General features: G+C 36.8%; 1 protein-coding gene across 3 annotated transcripts; it reads left to right on the top strand.

Annotated features, from left to right (window-relative positions):
- Positions 1-6,713: 6,713 nt before the first annotated feature.
- Positions 6,714-19,421, top strand: LOC111331116 (drebrin-like protein B). 3 transcript variants are annotated; one of them, XM_022936162.2, is made up of 17 exons: positions 6,714-6,840; positions 6,904-6,959; positions 8,067-8,179; positions 8,647-8,721; positions 9,013-9,094; positions 9,560-9,618; positions 10,357-10,434; positions 10,601-10,687; positions 11,597-11,661; positions 12,241-12,295; positions 13,152-13,232; positions 13,644-13,826; positions 14,568-14,744; positions 15,965-16,025; positions 16,263-16,444; positions 17,361-17,406; positions 18,276-19,421. In XM_022936162.2, the coding sequence occupies exons 1-17, from the start codon at positions 6,758-6,760 to the stop codon at positions 18,413-18,415; spliced, it is 1,623 nt and encodes a 540-aa protein (XP_022791897.2). In that variant the 5' UTR covers positions 6,714-6,757; the 3' UTR covers positions 18,416-19,421. The 3 variants fall into 3 exon arrangements, with proteins under 3 accessions (XP_022791897.2, XP_088590461.1, XP_022791896.2); XM_088734335.1 differs by having other exon boundaries at positions 14,538-14,744; XM_022936161.2 differs by having other exon boundaries at positions 14,514-14,744.
- The last annotated feature ends 388 nt before the right edge of the window (positions 19,422-19,809 follow it).

The following is a 19,809-nucleotide window of genomic DNA, read 5'->3' as shown; positions in this document are numbered from 1 at the left end:
CTTTTCGAGACCTTTCAGAGGCCTTCAAACAAGCTCACGAAGTGAGACCAAAAACACCTCGGGATCTATTAGAGTTCTTTCTGTTGACTTTTACTTTTGCAAACAAGTTTTGATAAAAATAATTGATACTGTCCTATAAACAATGAATAGCACATTTCAAGGAAAACGAGGTTTCGAGTCCCCAAGAACATGCCAACTCAGATTTTGGTTTTAAGAAGACATGACAAGTAACCATATGTCCTTTCAGAGGCCTTTTGTTAAGTTTTAGCTGCGTTTTTTCCTTTTTTCTAGTGGCGTTTTCTTTTTACAGTTGCATTTTGTGTGTGTATGATTATGTGTGTGTGTGTCTGTGTGTGTGTGTGTGTCTGTTTGTGTGGGTGTGTCTGTGTCTGCGTGTCTGTGTTTATGTGTCTGTATGTGCATGTATGTGTGTGTGTTTGTGTGTGTGTGTGTGTTTGTGTGTGTGTGTGTGTGTGTGTGTGTGTGTGTGTTTGTGTCTCTGTGTCTGTGTGTTTTGGGCAAGCTGTCTACTACCCTAGATGCTGCCGAAGTAATTTTTGTTTAATTGTGTCAAGGTATGAGTTAAGCGACAGAAATAATAACTTAAATTCCTTCATTAAACAACGTGGGGAGTTAACGATATAGGGATTAATGATTATCCATTAAAAACTTACTTAAGCTTATTAGCTCACCGCTGACACAAACTCACTGCTGCCTCCAAATCTCCTCGAAACACACAATCTTTTGAGCAGATCACAGCAGCTCTCTATTAGTATAGCTTTCCAGACAGTCTGTCTTTGCCGAGAACAGCCACTATTACCTTTAGCTATAGATCACAGAATCCTTTTAGACATGCACAGCATATACATTCTAGAACATTCTGAAAGCCTATGACTTAACTATTATAGCAGATTTACATCATAATTACATAAAGTAAAAGAATGCTTGAGAAAGTTCCTTGGTATCTCATAAGTTTGAAAGTTAGAGTATCCATGTCACCGTGACTAAGCGGCATGCATTCTAAAAATTTCCAGGAAGAACTATTTACATTTCAGTATCCATAACAATTGAAAACTGTAGAAATTGTTGTCAAGTTCGTATTGAGTGTCATCGTTTCCACACGATATTGTAACCTAAACTGGAATCTAATGTAGAAGCGAACCGAATGCGTACGTCAGGTACGAGTCAGTTGAAAGTCGAAGGGGCGTTGGTTCTGAAACCGTTCGCTTCGAACTGGATGAAATAATTGCTGAATTTCGCATTTTAAGACGACAGGGAGCACTTAGAGATGTCTGAATAAACTCACACAAAAGAAGAAAAAAAAACGATTCATGTCTCGTGCGATTGAGATCAGCGCGGAAGGAGCATCAAAGGGACATGGTGGTCCGTTTGGAGCCGTGGTTGTTAAAGATGGCGAAATTGTTGGTATAAAAGCTACTATTGCTATTCAAATCTAGCTTCTTTCCTTTAAGTTAAGCATCAGCACAAATTTAATCTGGTCTATGATTCGACATAAGAGCTAGTTTCAGACTTTTGAAGCAACGTCAATGGTGTTGAAACTTAACATTTGTCATCTCTTTTACATAATCTAATGATCACACATCTTCATTTGAATAAGCTCGAGATTTCAAATTCGTTTGGGGGGTGAGGCATGCACAAGCATTTTACATAGACTTATCATAATCAAATAAAATCAAATTTCACCCACCACCAACCCTTTGAGCTGCTTTGCCTTGTTAGTTTTAAGGTGTTCAAATATTGGCTTTTTCGTGTAGGATTCCTTTATTTGATTACATGCACGTAATTGAAGGAAAATCATGTCAGGAGTTCAGTTTTGTTATTCAGATAAATCTGCCAATAACGCTTTAAATCTAATTAAAGGAAATCCCTCAGCCATGCTGTTATTTCTCTAATTGCATGGGTGGAATGCAGTTCTTATGTTCAAGTTTTTTTTTTCGCTGTGTTGTAATAGCGTAACTTAACAGCAGTGAAGTAACCTGCATGGATAGCCTACTTAACTAGCCGGACACTTGTGATGATTTTGATCCAAAGAACTTATTGTAACCTTGCTGTAAACTTTCGATTTATTTTCATTGCATCAAAAAAACAGCATAGCCTTCATAATAGCTTCATCCACAAGTTATTTCTTATGGTAAATTTTTAACTAATGCTCGTTTACTTTCATTTAGGTGAAGGTTATAACCGAGTTTTTGTTGACTGGGATTCAAGTGCCCACGGAGAAGCGAAAAACCTGGGAACGTTTGAACTGACAGGATGTAGTTTGTACACAAACTTTGAACCGTGCCCGATGTGTGCTGCTACGATTTGGTGGAGCAAGTATGCAATTATTGGAAATTTTCATTTTGAGGGTGCTCTTGATCCTACAGACATTGAGATAAGGCATTGCTGAGTGAATAGTATTAGATTACCACGTATCTGACTCTGGGTTAGATTCCAGTTTAACAATAGGGCTCAAAAACGCACCATTTATGGTCACTTTCGTTGTATATGTCGAATGCTGAATAGAGAGGTCATATCAAGGGAAAAAACTGCAGACTGAATACTCATCATTATACTTTGTTTTTATCGTCATGTTCATCACGGTATATATTTAATTTGTTCCGTGAGACACACACTTTAGGCTCAGAGCTAACAAAGGATGAAATTACTAAATTAAGTTTCCTTAAAGGTAACTTGAAGGTTAACATTAGAAGTATTTAAGACATCTTTAGGTTACATACGAAAGTTCTGAAATGAATCTTTAATTGAACTTTCCGAAGTCAATTAAAGTGTCCTTATGAACCATTTATTTAACACTTTAAGATCACGTGAAAGCAAAGCTAAATAAACATTTCATGAACACTTTACATGAAAGCAAACCTAAATAACCATTGAATTGATTTTAAGAATCCTCTTAATTCTTGTAAACTCAACTTTAGTCAACCAAAACTTCTACTTGTAAAAAAATCTTAAAGGTTTCTTCAATCTTTTGTTTCTCTTTAAGTACTGGAAGCTACAGGTTTTGTTGTAATTCATCTTTAGTTGTACTTTCAGATTTTCTTAAATTTTAAGTTTTGTTAACATTCATCATTAACTTTCGTTCTTCAATCAATCAATCAATCAATCAATCAATCAATTTATTTAACGTGGTCAGAACGCTTAGCTAAAAGCTAGTTTACAGGTACGCCACGAAATAAAAAGAAAAAAGGAAATTATAAAGCCTTGTGAAGGTATATAAATTTAAATAAATTAAGAATTAAGAACTAGAATATATAAAATGTAAAATTTAATCATTAAAAACAGGCTAATATTAAAATATAAGAATTTAATAATGTAGTCAACGAGTTGAAATATAATTAAAAATAGATCCTCACCGCGCTAGAGTCCCGTGAGATCTAATGTTTTTAAGTAATTTTTAAAACTAGTAAATGTCTGTATCTTTCGAGACTCGTCCGGTAAAGCGTTCCATAGTTTCGATGCAGCATATCTCCATGATCTTAACCCGAAGGTTGTTGATTTTACTTTTGGGAGGTCCAGTATTGTGGTGCCCCTAAGATTATAAGTGGAGCACCTAACTGTTATAAGATCACGTAAGCTTTTTGGTCCTGCATCACTAGTTAATATCTTAAAGACAGTGGACAAAATTTTCGCTAATCGCTGTTCACGAAGACTTGAGAGACCGATACGCTTACAAAGTTCCTCATAAGACGAGGACTTATCTCTAAAAACAAAACGGAGCGCACGTTTGTTCACCAACTCTAACTTGTCAGCTGATTTCTTATTACAGAAGTGCCACGTTTCGGAGCAGTAATTAAAGTGTGGTAAAATGAAGGCTTTGTAAAGATCCCTTCTAGTCTCGAAAGACAACATTTTCTGCATCCTTTTTAACACAGCCACCTGTTGACTGACTTTTCTACATATTTTAGCAATGTGGTTTTCAAAATTCAATTTATCATCGATTGTCACGCCAAGAAGTTCCATTGTGTTGGATATGGGAAGTGGTGACTCCTCACACTTAAACACTGGTTCATCAGTTCCTTTGTGTTTTCCCAACACCATTGCCTGGTATTTTGAACTGTTCCTCTTCATACCATTACGCGCGAACCATATATCAGCACTAATAAGATCGTTGTTGATTGTTTCTTCAATTTTGGAGAGTTGATTGTCGGCGTAAAAGATTTGAGTGTCATCAGCGTAAGTGGACAGAGTGCACTTCTCGATGACATATGAAAGATCGTTCATGAAGATGTTAAATAGTAAAGGGCCGAGGATGGATCCCTGTGGTACACCATTGCAAATAGGTTGCCAATTGGACAGTGTATTCCCTAGTCTCACTCTTTGGAATCGATTTGATAAATAATCTTTTATCAGGGTGGTTGTTGCTTCATCTGCTCCATATTCTTTTAATTTCAAAACAATCAGTTCATGAGGTAAGGTGTCAAAGGCCTTGGACAAGTCCATAGAGACCAGACCGATCAATTTGTTGTTATCAATTTCTTTTTTCCATTGTTCGGTTAGACTAAGAAGTGCTGAGTCGCAGCCGTGATATTTCGTATAAGCAAACACATATTTGTGATAAATTTCTTCAAAATACGGGCTTATTCGGCAATGAACAATTTTTTCGAAAACCTTCGATAAAGCTGGCAGAATCGTTATCGGCCGATAGTTAGTTTTTAATAGGCTGCAGTCTTTTTTGAGAATTGGAGTGACCTCGCCAAGTTTCCACTGTTGTGGTATCTTAGTTGAAGTTAGAACATGATTAATCAGTGTACTAAGAGGGAAGCATAAAACATCCATCGATTCTTTAACTGCTAGTGGAGGGATCCCATCACATCCAGAAGCCTTGTTTGGAGCAAGTTTCCTCATTACTTCGTAAACTTCTGTTGGATTAGTGTTGCTTAGCGACACATTCGGCTTGCTTATTAAGTTATTTGATATGTGCGATAAATCTGCTGGATAGCCATTTTGATTTTGTTCTTTGGTACTTTGAGTACAGCTTGTGAAGAAATTATTTAATGTCTCGGTCACCTCTTGAGGATTCCTGATGATTTTGTCACCCTCCTTTAATGTTATTCCGCTATTGTTTACATTCTTTCGGGAATTAACATAAGGCTTGATGGCACCCCAAAACTTCTTTTGATCTGCATATTTTTCTGAACACAGCTTCTCAAAATGTCTACGTATAGATTTTCTCCTCATGCTAACTACTTTGTTGCGCACTAGACGGTAGCTCTCCCAATCACACTTATTACGTGATCTATTAAATTTTTTCTTAAGCCGTTTTCGTTCCACCATTACTCTCCGAATTTCAGGAGTGATAAACTTCGATTCTGCTGAGGATCGTCGTTTGAAAGATCGCATTGGTGCATGGTCATCTAACACCTGGTTGTATAACGTCTCCCAGCACCAGTAAACATCGTCTATATCATCAAAAACGTATGCAGCATGAAAAGGAACTCGACTGAGATCTGTCTGAAAATCATCTCGGTTAAAGGTCTTGAATATCCGTTTCTTGACGACTTCGGCGTTAGCATGTAACATTTTAGTTTTGAGAACCGTGTAGACTAGCAGATGATCACTGATTCCTGTTTCGATAGCGCCAGACGATTTCATAAACATGGGCACATTTGAAAGAATGACATCCAGGCAAGAAGCTCTAGTTGTTGAAATTCTTGTCGGTTCTTTAATTAATGTGTCGAGGTCATAGATATCGCATATATCCAGAAGGCATTTGCCTTGGTTATTATTTTTTTATGACTCCAGACTTGATAAAGTTTACTATGCACAACCTGTGGAAGGTAGCACGGTTGATCACGAGGAAAACAAATTAAAGCACAGATCTTCAACTTTGTAGCAACACCAACTGATAAGCGTTCTATACCAGGAGAACAGATTGAAAGTAAAGCAAAACAGGCATTTGACATCATTGAAAAATATCAGATTGTTGATACAAAGAAAGTTTGAGAGAATAGTATAGAAAAAAAAGATGACCGTCCTTGCCGGATATTCTGAGTTCCAACCTCGTTCCCAGGGCCTTTTCCCTTAGTTGGGGGTGGAGTTAGGGTGGCCCACCCCCAACTAAGGGAAAAGGCCCTGGGAACGAGGTTGTCTGAGTTCCTGTATGGAGAATGTTAAACCCTTTTGTGAAGATAAAATTCACATTGATTAATGGAAACATATACTTTTCTCTGACGAGGGCGAAAAGTGTAGAAATGTAAATGAGATGTGATCATAGTTTTCCTGTTGTAGTTAATAATTATAATGAAGACAAAAATATCGATTAAATTATTGGTTCTGGAAATAATCTGAAGTGCTCGGATGGGTTAATTCAGGGCCACCATTTTTTCCTTTGGTAAACATGGTCTCCGATCAATCCTCCTTTGCCTTAAGCTTTTCAGTGAGACAATTATGTATTAGGGGTAAGCCTAGATACAACGTCCTATTTTTAATAGTTCGCATGATCGCATGTAGTATTAGAAGAGCTTGGATCCCAGTTTTCACACATACACGACAAGATAGACCACTGCCGAGAGCTTTCTCAGAAATAATTGATTGCGAAGTTGAGAAGAGACCTGGTAAGGGCACGTTTCATTTGATCAAAATTTCCGAACATTCCGGTATAAAATCGACTGAAACGAAAGTTTCCGGCCTGGAAGCTCTGGGGTTGTCCCACCCCTCCCCCTACCACGCCCTCTTTACCCTAATCCCAGACCCCGCACGATAGTCAGCCTAGAGTTGTCACGTGACACGAAGCAAAATGGCGATCAATCTGAAGAAGAACGGTGATTCTCTGCAAAAAACATGGCAACAGGTCTTCGATGATAGCTCGGACGTCAACTGGTGGGTTTTCATTCAAATTTTCATCCGAATTAAACAGTTTGGTGACATTCTTTCTGGTTTCAGGGCCGTGTTTGGCTATGATGGCAAGACAAACGATCTGAAAGTGGTGGAAACGGGAGGTTAGCTTACGGAAGTTTCGTTACTTTTGGCATGATATCACCTAACTTTAAGTACTGTTGCTCTTTTATTAAACTGAATGTAATCAGCCAGGCTATGGTCTAGGTAAAGTGCGAATAAGAAGTAAGTAAGTCTAGTTTTAACTCTAAACTTGCGCCGGCGTTGCACGAACACAAATTTGATATGGCACCAGTTAGCGTACAGCTGTACGTGAGTAAGGGTGTGTGTGTCTCATCCTCTGGGTTATTGATTAAAATTCCAATATCCGGCCTTTTCTTCTTCTAATTAACGAAGTAGTATCGCTGTGAGCCTTAGGTTATCTTATGTCGTATGAAACTAGGGATCAGCTGAGCGAGGCAATAAATTTCTGCTGTAGCTTCAGCTTAAGAGAGGTGGAGCTTTAAACTAACAAATTATTTTTATGTGCATGTTTTTAACATCCAGGATCACAATAGACTCCCACTCTAAAAGAGTGAGATGTGAAATTCTATTTTCTTGTTGTCTCTTTCACTTTCTCTCTCTCTCTTGGTCTTTTCCTTTCTTCACCCACCCCACCCCCTTTGAAATTATGGACTGCGTGACATTTAAAAGGGGACTCCCTATTGAACCCAGGAAAGCATGGTCATGCAAGACACAGAGTTTCCACTGAGGTCACATGTCTTTTTGAAAAGTATCCACTGTCATTACAAAAACTGGTAATGAATATTTCCTCTCTTCATGTATAGATGTGTACATCACATTCTTGTCCTTGGCAAAGTTCTTGCCCAGATATGTGAAGTGTGAGCCTTGTGGACAGAACTTGCTCAGGCGCCTTTGCTCCATGCAGAAGGATATGTGGGCATGGGGCACCACACATATTGCAATTTTTTTGCAGTAGATGGACAAACATTGGAATAACAAAGATGCCTTGAGATCCAATGATAGGAATCATTTAAGCTGTAATACTCACCACAAAAATGTTCAAATGCCCTTATCATAATTGCTTGCTGCAAAATTAAGAAACACATGGAGAAGATCTTGCACATAACCTATAGTAGTATTGAAAGCAATTTGATTATGCTGTGGCAGACCAATGACATGACACAAACATTTTGCATTATTTTGAACAGATGGTGATCTGGATGAATTGATAGATGAACTCAATGAGGGAAAGATGCTGTACGCTGCTATTAAAGTCATGGATCCCAATACAAACCTCCCAAAAATTGTCTTCATAAACTGGGTACATTATAATTATGTTCTTGCTTAACTAGTTTATGATTTATTTAAAACAAAAAGCAGGGTCTTTTGGAGGTCAACAATTGTCACCCTGTGCTCCCAAACAGGAGCAGAGATGGTCTTTTTGTAATCTATGCAATCTCACTTGATTTAATCTTTATGATAATTACCCTTTTGTACCGCATCACTCTTAAGTCTTAAATACAAACTGTACACGGAATAATAATTTAGCAACTGTTCTAGCCTTGAAAATCATTTCAAGTTATCTCTGACAAAAATGATGAATGAATTTTAGTATTAGGTAGTTAATTTAGTACGTTAAAAATTACTTTTAAATGGTAGACAATCACCAAAGTGGTGAATATAAACCAAGAAAAACAGAGAATGTTTGAGATTAGAGAAAGTAACTTGGATTCCAAATGATTCCAAATTCAAAATTTGAAATAAAAAGTATCATTTTTTTTTATTCAGCAAGGCGAAGGAGTTCCCTCCTCAAGGAAAGGCGTCTGTGCTAATCATGTCAGAGACGTTGAAAAATTCTTTAAGGTTAGTATTAACAGACACGTTTAAATGACTCTGGTTGGATTAGATTTGGATTTCCAGGGTCCAAAATTTACTTTTTTACTTTGCATTAAATTTCTGTTCACCAGCAGTCAATCTACAAATATTGCTTTGGCCACCTGCAGTTTCACCTTCAATTTCTGACTATAGAAATGTTGTCAGTACATCATTATTATTATGCATATGGAGAGCACAAAAATAGATTTTTTATTATTAGTCACCATTTATAGATTTTCGTAGGTTTTCATCCTTAGATATTATTTGGTGTCCTGTTAGGGGGCTCATGTAACCATCAATGCAAGATCCCCAGATGATGTAGAAGAAAGCATCGTACTTGACAAAGTTAAGAAAGCTTCAGGTATAGTACCACGCTGTTCTCAATATTGCATTATATTATTGCATTATATTGCTGTATTAAAGGTATGTGCTCAGAATTTTGTACATAATATAGTATGTGTACCAGTTAGTCAGAAAACTGCAGTAAACTTTCTGGAAGATATTTTGAGGAATGCAAAAGTCGCAAATTCTCAACTCCACCCTCTCCCCCCTTTTCCATCTTATTTCTTCCCCCTTTCCCAATTCTCCTTTCTCTACCCCCTTTCTCCCTCCACCCCCCCCTCTGCCCCACCCCTCTTTCCCCAAATGTTTCCAGCTAAGTCTTGATTAATTTTGTTGAACTCCTCCCAATTTTCCTGCTGGTGTCCAAAAATATTCAACATAATTTTATGCCATGAAAAGAAAGGTTAGCATACCTGCTCAGTTTTTTATTTGTATTGTCAGTTTATTTTGTGCCTGTTTGAGTGTGATTGGCTTCATTTTCCAGGTGCAAACTATAGTTTTCATAAGGAGAAGGCAAGACCAGCAGAACCTGTTGCTCCTGTGGTGAGTGATTTATAATGAAATTACCACTGAATTGTAATAGTTATTACAAACCACATGTATTATTATACCCACTATCAATTAAGAAGCCTTTTATTACAATTATTGTTCTTCATTCAAGAATTCAATGGTTTTTGGGAAACTGCAGATGGAGATCCTTGAAAACTTCTTTGAGCATCATGAAACTTGAAACTCAATTCTCAAAACTTGATCCTTAATTTTCAAAATTCAAAACTTGGTCCTCGATTCAAAAATCGATCCTCAAAACTAAAAAAAAAAAAAAAGGCTTCTTAACTTGATTCTTGACTCTCAAAAGTTTTGAGTGTCAATTGAATTTTTAGTAATTAACTGTACACCAACAGTTGAGTGGTGTACTAAAAGTCAGAATGTGCAATGTGAGGACAATACATAGCTTTTGGCTTCTAGTTTTGGTATGGTCTTATCTTAGCATCCTATCAGCTGTATGGTGTGCATGAAAGAAGAAAACAACACCAAAGAAATTATATTTAAGTGTTCTTGGTAACCAAAAAAAATTTTTTTCAGCTTCAAAGTTTGTTGCTGAAAAAATAATGTCTATTAAAAAAACAGAAAAGAAATCAAAGATTGCACATATCATTTCTGTTCATATATTTTTGCCCTTTTCCACAGTGCGTTACTGTGGTATATTTTGTGCATTCTATTGCCCTAATTTGGTAAAATGACATAATTGTGGAACAATAATTCTTGTTATTTTGCAATCAGGGATCTGTTTACCAAAGGGTGCAAGTTCAACAAGAGATAAATGTTCAGAAGAGGGATAACTTTTGGTCAAAATCAGAGGTACATCTAATTTTAATTTGATTAGCAGCACTGTGGCTCTAACAAATTGTACATGGTGGTTAGATTACATTTAAGTTTGATGACACAATATTTGATATATTTTTGCTTAAACTTGTCTTTGAAAAAAATTATGATACTTGCTTGTGGTAATGGTCTATTCAAACAGGAAGACGAGAAGAAAAGAAAGGAAGAAGAAAGAAAGCAAGCCATTGCACAGAAGACTGAGGCAGAGAGGAAAAGAAAAGAACGGGAGGTAGAGATGTCTTGTAATAACTGAGCCCTTGAACTCCCAGATCTCATTAGTAATTCGCCATACAATCTTATGATGTTACTTTGGAGAATTTGGTATTAGATCAAGTAATAATCCCCTAATTTACATTTTCCTTTCATTCTTATCACTTGTCTGCTTGAAATTGTATTGATATTGTAAGACGAAAATCTGTCTTAGTGACTCAAGGGAGTGAAAATGCTTAACATGCATCACAATGGGTTGTACAATGAACCCTTTTATGTCCAGAAGTATTAAACATTTAATTTCTTGTTGCAATTTCGATAAGTCATCCTGGTGAACAGGTTAGGACAACAGATGAGCTTATCAGCTAGAGGGTTATTTTAAAGTAAGACTAAATTCTTTGTTTTGTATACTAAGTGAGAGGGGGAAAATTGCAGGCCATGCAGTGAAATTCAACCCCATAAGTCAACCTATCATATTGCACACACTAACTGAGGGATATAATACAGTACTTCAATTTTTTTTACATTATCATACTCCTTTTTAATGGGTACCGTACAGTACAGATGTTTTACCTGCTCTCTGCCACTTTGCATTATTTGATATTTAACAAATCAACAGTGGTTTAGTGTGATCTGCACTCTCATCAACATTAATATTCATCATCACAGTGGTTGAAATGTTGTGGACTCGCGTAGCGTAGCTAGGCAGATTGGCCAATCAGATTGCAACATTGCTGCCAATTATAGTAAAATAAGTAATTGACATAGGTTGACTTGTCTCTCACTTATATCAGAGTGGGCATGCTGTGATTTTTTTTCATGTTTACTTATCACAGTTATTTGTCAAATTTTCAAAACAGCATACCCAACTTTAAGGCTTGATCACTATGATATATTTTTCACATAAAGTTACTTTGGACTGTTTAAGGCCAAAGAGGCAGAGGTAAGAGAGAAGCAATACAGAGAGAGATCCAGAAGTATTGAGGAACAAAAGTAAGTAAAACTATAATTATGCTTAGCCAGTTGTGCAAGAGAACATTGAAACTACAGGGAGGAGAGGCCTCGCTTTCCACCACTGTACCTGGGATTCACATCACAAGCTCGTTCAGTTCTACAGTGAGATATAAGATGATGTTTTTTGTGGTTGTGATAAAAACTAAGATGATGATAAAAGTAAATATTATGTAACTATAGCCCTATCGCTCCCATGATCTGAGAGCTAATTTTCTCAACCACAACCCGCCTTTCAAGCCTTTGTTGCCTTCATGAGAATCTGGTGTTCTAACAGGACACAGTCCCCTAGTTTATAATTTTCTTAATTCTTGTGAACTATCTACTTGATGTTTTGATAAAACTGTAAGAAGGCTACATATTATATGAGTCACTTCTGGGTGTACTGTATGAGGCTGAAAAGGGTTATTGTGAGTGAAAAAAGTTAAAGTCACAGAATGTATTATGATGTCAAGGCAATATGTGAGTATAAAGTTTGTTTTTGGTTTACATTTCCCATCATTAAATTCTATGATTTGATTTTATTTAACAAGACATATTAAATGATTTAAATGAACACAGGAGAAAGCAACGGGAGGAGGATGAACGAAAAAAAGAGGAGGAAAGAAAGAGATGGGTGAGCTTGCAGACTACTGTTATTACATTTTACCAGATACCTCAGACTTGAAATAAGACTTTTGAAATAAAAACGTAAAGTATAATTCTGAATCATTTTGAAAGCTACAGTTCAGGGTGCCTAGGAAGGCCTGATGGAGCAAGGTCAAATAAAACTACCATATTTTAAAATGATTTTGTTATGAATGCAGCAAGCTATTGATTATAATTTATGAGATGTAGGATGTCATTGAAATGCTTGTTGGAAAGGATTGCTGAAGACAACATAAATTTTGTCAGGGCTTGCAGTTATTAATGAAACTGATTATCATAGGGATATATCAACAAAGTTGAAATGGTAAATTGGCCGCCGTAACAGCTTTTGTAATCGTTACAGCTTTTGTAATCATTACAGAGGCCAATATACCATTTCAACTTTGTTGATATATCCAAATTATCTCGTTACCCCCACCAACGCAGCCCCAAACAGTTTCTTTAGAAACTATCAGCCCTGATTATCATATGACCTGTTTGGCCCTGCTTGTGCAATCCCATAGCAAGTCATTAATAGTGAAAGCTGATGTGTGCAGGGCCAGACAGGTTAACGCAATACAGTGAATACATACATACGTACATACATACATACATACATTTTATTGTGTTTTGGGATCAAAGTACAGTAACATCTCCGCGGGTAGCTAAGCTAATCTAGGCGGGTCAAGTTTACAGGAAATGGATACAACTAAATATAGCTAAAAGTAACAAGAGAACTAAAAAGCTAGAATTGACAACAGTGATTAGAGACTACTGATAAACGAATGATAATTTATTACTAATAGTAAATGACATGGTATTGCGTTTCTTGATCGCTACTCTAGGAGCAACAACAAGTAGAAGATGAGAGGGATATGCAGCAGCAGAGAGAAAGAGCAAATTCATTACGGCAAGCTAGGATGAAGGTACAATGCTAACATGTTGTAAAGAACCATTATAGGACTTTAATTAATTGATTATTAAATATACATGTAGACAATAATCATGCAATAATACAATTTTCCAGTCTTTTTCTTCAGTGCGTGCTTGTGACAGATGAGTAACATCTAAATGTAATACTTTATGTGACGACAGAGTCTAAATTTAACCATTTTTCTTTGTCTACCTGATGTACCCTCATTGATTACTGCACTCATTTAAACATTTCTTAACACCCAGCCAAGCCAAGAGCTCTCAGTAGCTCAGTGTTAGAGAATTAGAGCATGATCCTTAAATTTCTGAGTTTTAGACTTTTATGTATGGAAACCCGGATTTGTTTGTTGACTTGCACTTGTGTCAAATGAATTAGATCTCTCATCAATCTTCAATTTAAACAGGAAGCAGAACAAGTTATTCGCAAAGGTCAGGATGAAAAACCAAAGTTCCAAGAAAGGAAAGCCCCTGCACCTCCTCCAGCCAAAGCCAGACCACCCGCAAGGAGGCCGCCTCCTCAGGTACAGTCACATCAACCCGAGCCCGAACCAGAACAAGAACCTGAGCCTGAACCTGTTGCTACAGAGGTATGTTACGTGGTTTAAAGGAAGCAGAAGTATCTATTTTCCAGCAAATGCAACAGGGATTATGTCCATTAATCAAACCTGATCAGTCTGATGAAGGGGAAAAAGTTAAAATTATGCACTGTTGCTGAACTTTATGAATGCCATTGAACCTTGCCCAGAAATATAATTATTGGCAGTGAATCATTCATGTAAGCAAGAAGTTCCATTTAGGTGGGAAAACCAGTTCAAAGGCAACACAGCACACACAGAAGATCTGCTCCTCTCAAGGGATAAAAGAACATGGTGTGTTCTTGAACCCTGCTTTCTCACACTGAACGAAAAACTGGAAATTGGAGGCTTTAAAAGAAATCTACAAATTATTAAAAATATAAACAGCCATTACATCCTTTAGATGTTGAGATATGCAATTGCTGAAGCTTAAGTGGCAGTACTTTAATCAGGAATCTTTTGTTTTTCTAAGCAATGCAGAAAAAAGCAAGCTGACTGTGTGGAATAACAAATTAAAGCAAAAACACACTTGAAACATGTGCTTAGAAGGGTGCTTTTTTTGTGCATAGGGTAAAAAACATGCTAAGGTTTTGCGTGTCGTTGGCCATGTATCTCTGAGCTGTACAGTTACTTTGGGGGAAAAGAGTTTAAAATAGTTAGCCTTAACTGCTGTCTTAAAAATCTTTTTTATTTTCTCAGCCTGAGCCAGAACCTGAAGCAGAACCGGAGCCAGAGCCGGAACCGGAGCCGGAGCCGGAGCCAGAGCCGGAACCGGAGCCAGAGCCGGAACCGGAACAAGACCCCACGGACTTGTATGATAATTTTGATGAACCCTATGACGCAGTCGAACAACCACTACAGGATGATACACCAACGGAGAGTGAGAATCTCTACGACAATACGGGCATGGATACAGCACCTGCAGTTCAGGTATGGTTGTATGCAACTGGAATCATGCCAGTCTACCTGGGGATTCCTCTCTCTCCCCCCCCCCCTCCCCTTCCCTTCCTGGTCCACAGGTTAGTTAGTTTCACTGACAGTATAACGGTGTCTTTGATACTGCTGAGTGGATAGAGACAATGGTGGTGTTAAGCACAAAGGTTTCATTTGCAATACAAATGGGGAGTTTACAACAGCAGAACTCCCCATTTGTAAACTCCCCAAGTTTACAAATGGGGGGTTTTGAAGGCCTGGAGGGGCCTCCTGTTCCCAGGGAGTTATGAGCTGCCCTGCAGTAGCATTCTCCTGCATTTTGGATCCACTCTAATTTATGTTGCTTTGTTGTTCCTGATGGGACTTGAATCCACGACCCACGACCTTCGGTGAGTCCCATCTGGGGCTCGGATTTTTCTATTACTAACACTAAAATTGTTTCATCTTTGTTGTTCCTAGTCCTAAAAGTCATTTAATTTTAAAATTATTTTTGAAAACAGCATGTTTGTTCAGGGTCCAGTGATTTTTGAATTAACACAAAAAGCAGGTAGCCAGCTTATTACATGTAGGGCACATGTAGATCTAATTTGGATATATCAACAAGGTTGAAATGGTAAATTGGCCACCGTAACGATTCCAATGCTGACGTTTCAAGCATTAGCCCTTCGTCAGAGCGAACACATGTAGATCTACCTGCTACTTGGCTGCTATTTGTGAGAATTTTGCAAACACAATTAGTAACTCAGTCAGGGCTTAAACCTGAATCCCATCAACCCAGAGTCTTGCACAACCACACCTGGGTCATCATCCTTCTCTTATCTGCACATGATGGCTCAACAATTTATAAACTTTTTAACTAGATCCCTGTGACTACATCTAAACTGGGCACATGTTATCACGGTATATGAACCCTAAGAGTAACCAGTAACTCATTTCTCCTTACAATATCACCCCTGAATCACACATTAAGGTCAGGAGAATAAAGGAAATGATCACCAGCTTTAAGAAGCTCTTGATTGTGAAACAAATTCTCCTTGTCGACACCTTAGGAAATGTATAGAGAACAGTATGGAGAATATGCATACTGATGTTAGGGTGTGAAGGGTCAAAAGGTGTATCAGACAAAGTGCAGTTAACACATGTCTGAAACATTTTGCCCTAACCATAAACATTTACCAGATAGGGGTAATTTTTTTCTTCTTTACCTTCATTTGCAGTCACAAGCTCCAAGTGGTGGCCAAGGAAAAACTGCAAGAGCTTTGTACGATTATCAAGCAGGTACACTTCATAGAATTGATGTATAGAAACAGTTGGTATAGTTTTAGAACATTTTATTTAATTAAATTTTTTTACCATTTGTATTATTTTGCTGGGACTGTTAAAGATATGTTTACTTAGAAAATAATTATTGTAGTTCTTAATTCCTTTGATCCAATCTTAAAATCTGCATAGTTTATAGTTAAATGTAAAATTTAATATGCATTAATTCATCCACTATTTTCACTTTCTTTTCAGAAAATGATGATGAGATAAACTTTGACCCTGGAGATATAATCACAGAAATAGACACTTTTGATGAGGGCTGGTGGAAGGGACGTGGCCCTGACGGCAGGTTTGGGATGTTCCCTGCTAACTATGTGGAGCTTATTGAGGACTCAAGCGAAGTATCTCAACAACCAGAACCACCTGCTGCTGAGGTACAAGTCCCATGTACTTTTTTTCACATGCACATCATTTCTTCTTTTAATTGGTAGCAATGATCCCCCACAAACAGAAACATATTCCAATTACTTGAATGCAGTGGACACAGAATAACTCAGAGATCGTATTATTTTATTTCTCTTCTTATAATTATTTAACCTTTTCCACCCTAAAATCAGTCTGCATATTCTCCATACTTTTCTCTTCACATTTCCTGTGGCATTAACAAGGAGAATTTGTCAAACATTCAAGAGCCTGCCAATCATTTCCTTCATTCTCACAACTCTGGAAACAAAATGAAACAAAATGAAACAACATAAAAGAAAACGAAACTTTCTGGTTTGCTAGAGGTTGCACTGGTTTACTAGAGGAGAAATTAGATGGCAGTAACTCTTAAGGGTTAGAGTTAAGAACTGTTTTAATTTACAATTTACAAGTAACAGTTAAATGAAAGTGTGAATAATAAGACTACTTTAAGAGTTACTTCTTGTTGTGTGGATTATTTTATTGCTAGACATTACTGCAACTTTACTGTGTAATTTTTGTAAGTGATAGAGGTTTCCTTTCACCCTTTTACCCCTCAGTGACCAGCATCTAATTTCTCCTTACAATATCACCCCTGAATCACTCATTAAGGTATTGAGAATAAAGGAAATGATCACCAATCAGAGAGGATCTTGATTGGTAAACAAATTGTCCTTTTCAGTATGATAGGAAATGTATAGAGAACAGTATGGAGAATATGCATACTGATGTTAGGGTGTAAAGGGCAAAAATCCAGCTTCTTAACATCTGTATTGACTTAAAATCAACTTGTCTAATATTTATCTATTTAATTATGTGCAACGCTTTCAGCACACTGAGACCTTATTGCTTTCGTGAGACATGTAACTGTATATCTTATTCTTGTAGGAGGACAGAGGTCTACAGGCAAGAGCTCTTTATGACTACCAAGCAAGTATGTGAAAGTACTTTAGTTAGTTATTTCTCATGGTTTGCTTCCTCCCCCTTTGCATTTTTCAGATTGGATTTTTTTTAAGAAGTATTGTGCTTGTTTTAATTGCCTTACAAAAAATTGAGCATTTAAACATGTCTTTGAAACTCTAAAAAAAAAAAAACATAATTTTCAAGAGTCTTTTAGTCAATTCCTTGTAAGTCGATTGTGCAGACTTTTCGGTAAAATTGAAGAACAGCTTCCCAAAATAATCTCTCAGCTGACTGTTGGCAAACAAAACACAGAAAACACAATGAAAACACAACAGAAACACAACGAAAACACGGGCTCGTGCAATTTCATGAGTCTTTGAAAAAATTTACTCACATTGCTAAATCTAAGTAACTAAACTCTTCCAATTTCAGCGGAACGAATTATGTCAGTCAGATACTACACATCGAGTTCACATAAATGACGATTGATATAGCCAATAATGCCTCGCACTCGAAATTTACCTCTATCGTGTGGTGTTCTTCAAAATTCATTTTGAGGTAATTGTGAAAGTTCAAACTTAGCAAGATGACAGTCTATTATTTTTACTCGTTTCTGAATTTATTTTGTTTTCATTGCGTTTTCTGTGTTTCGTTCGCCGACAGTCAGCTGACAGATATTTTGGGGAGCTGTTCTTCAATTTTACCGACTTTTCAATTATCCGGACTGTTCAATCATCAAGACTTGCTTCTCTGGTCCTATTATCCACAAACATTTATAATTGTATTTTAGATTATCCACACTATTGAGCCCAGTCCCCACAAGTCTGGATAATTGAGGTTCAACAGTAATTGCTATAACGTGGGCTAATTTCTCATTGTGTCTTTTCTTTGTTATTCAAGGTGATGATACAGAGATTTCATTTGATCCTGATGATGTTATCACAAATATTGAACAAATTGATGAAGGATGGTGGAAAGGAGTTGCCCCAGATGGCTCTAATGGATTATTTCCTGCAAATTATGTGGAAATTATTTCTTGAAAGAAATAAGTCCCTCGTAATACTTTTTTACAAAATGTTGGTTTCATTAAATCATTGATAGCGAACTATCCTGAAAATCTAGACTACTGCATGATTTGAATGAATTTCTAGCCATATTTCTCTCTCCACTTCTTGATGCAACTACAAATCGGCTAGTTACATAATTATCTTTTAGATGAATTAACATGAATTAAGGATACATCCGTTTTGTATGTTTTTGTACTTTGTTTTTGGTATCTTGTTTCTCACATTGTAGAATTGATATTGGTGAAGTACTGTAGGCAATAGTACAAAACAGTGTAAAAAGAAAAACATCGAACAAAAACAAAGAACTGCACTGCTATCATAACTATTTTTGTAGATTTTTTTAACTATCAGTTTCCAGAGTTTAGGTAACTTATTACTGCTTTCCATGGTAGACATTACCAGCTGGAGAAAGGTACGGGTAACAACCTCAATCTATAGCTGGTTAGAAATAAGAATCACACATCGTTATCAGCAAGGGTGATGCTCTATAGCTGTTAGAAGGTGATGGCCATTTTCATACAATAACAATCTTCATATCACTAATCACAAATGGAGCTCCTACCATAGACCAAAGGCTACTACTTATCTAGAAATCAAGGGTAAGATGTAAGCACCACCCAGCAGGATTTGTGGATTTATACTCCTCCTAAATGAAGAAAGACAATTAAAGTTGTTGCATAAAATTGCTAGTGATTTAAGTGTCGAAGTAATCTTGCCAACATCACACGTCATATATTGGTTTTTGATTTTAGTTAAGAAAAATGCAGCTTACTTACTGGTAAGTCAAATTCAATATAAGCACTTGTGTGAAATTTTTTAGTTTTAAGTTAATCACCATAGTGTCAACTCTAACAGCGCTACATGTCAAAGTTTTTACTAGGAAAGAAGTGAGTGTTTCTATAAGTAAATAAAATGATAATGAAAATAATCACACTGAGTGAGCTAATAATAAAGTAAATTTTAAGCTTTATTTTTCAAATCATTGAAATATTTACTTTGTGTTGACAGTCAAGATGGCTCAGTTTGGAGATTTGTATTAACAAATTTTTCTTACACAAGACCTCACAGTAACAGCTTATGGGTGAGAAAGTAACATCATTTTGGTCGAAAATTTGTTATAGGCAAAAAAGCTGCCACTTTTTCCCTTAACAACAAATTGCCTTATAGAAGCTTTGTACACCAGCTAACAACAGCCAACAAACCCATCTCCGATATGTAATTCTAAGCTTATTCAGATAAAGGAACAAAAAGAGGGAGAGGATAGCCTCTTTAGTGAAAAACTCTGTATTAATCCTCTTGCTCTGTAACTTGTTAAGGTAAATTTCCCAAACTACTACTGAAAGGTGATCTGGGAATTCATTTAATAC

This window comes from Stylophora pistillata, chromosome 1, assembly GCF_964205215.1.
Source record: "Stylophora pistillata chromosome 1, jaStyPist1.2, whole genome shotgun sequence".
NCBI classification, from domain to species: domain Eukaryota; kingdom Metazoa; phylum Cnidaria; class Anthozoa; order Scleractinia; family Pocilloporidae; genus Stylophora; species Stylophora pistillata.
This window is presented reverse-complemented; position numbering and strand designations above follow the sequence as displayed.

What these genes read in the sequence shown, in the direction of transcription:
- LOC111331116 (XM_022936161.2), top strand. Translation starts at nt 6,758, where the DNA reads ATGGCGATCAATCTGAAGAAGAACGGTGATTCTCTGCAAAAAACATGG. An exon ending in ACGTTGAAAAATTCTTTAAG is followed by an intron (nt 8,722 to 9,012) that starts GTTAGTATTAAC and finishes GTGTCCTGTTAG; the next exon opens with GGGGCTCATGTAACCATCAA. An exon ending in AGAAGTATTGAGGAACAAAA is followed by an intron (nt 11,662 to 12,240) that starts GTAAGTAAAACT and finishes AAATGAACACAG; the next exon opens with GAGAAAGCAACGGGAGGAGG.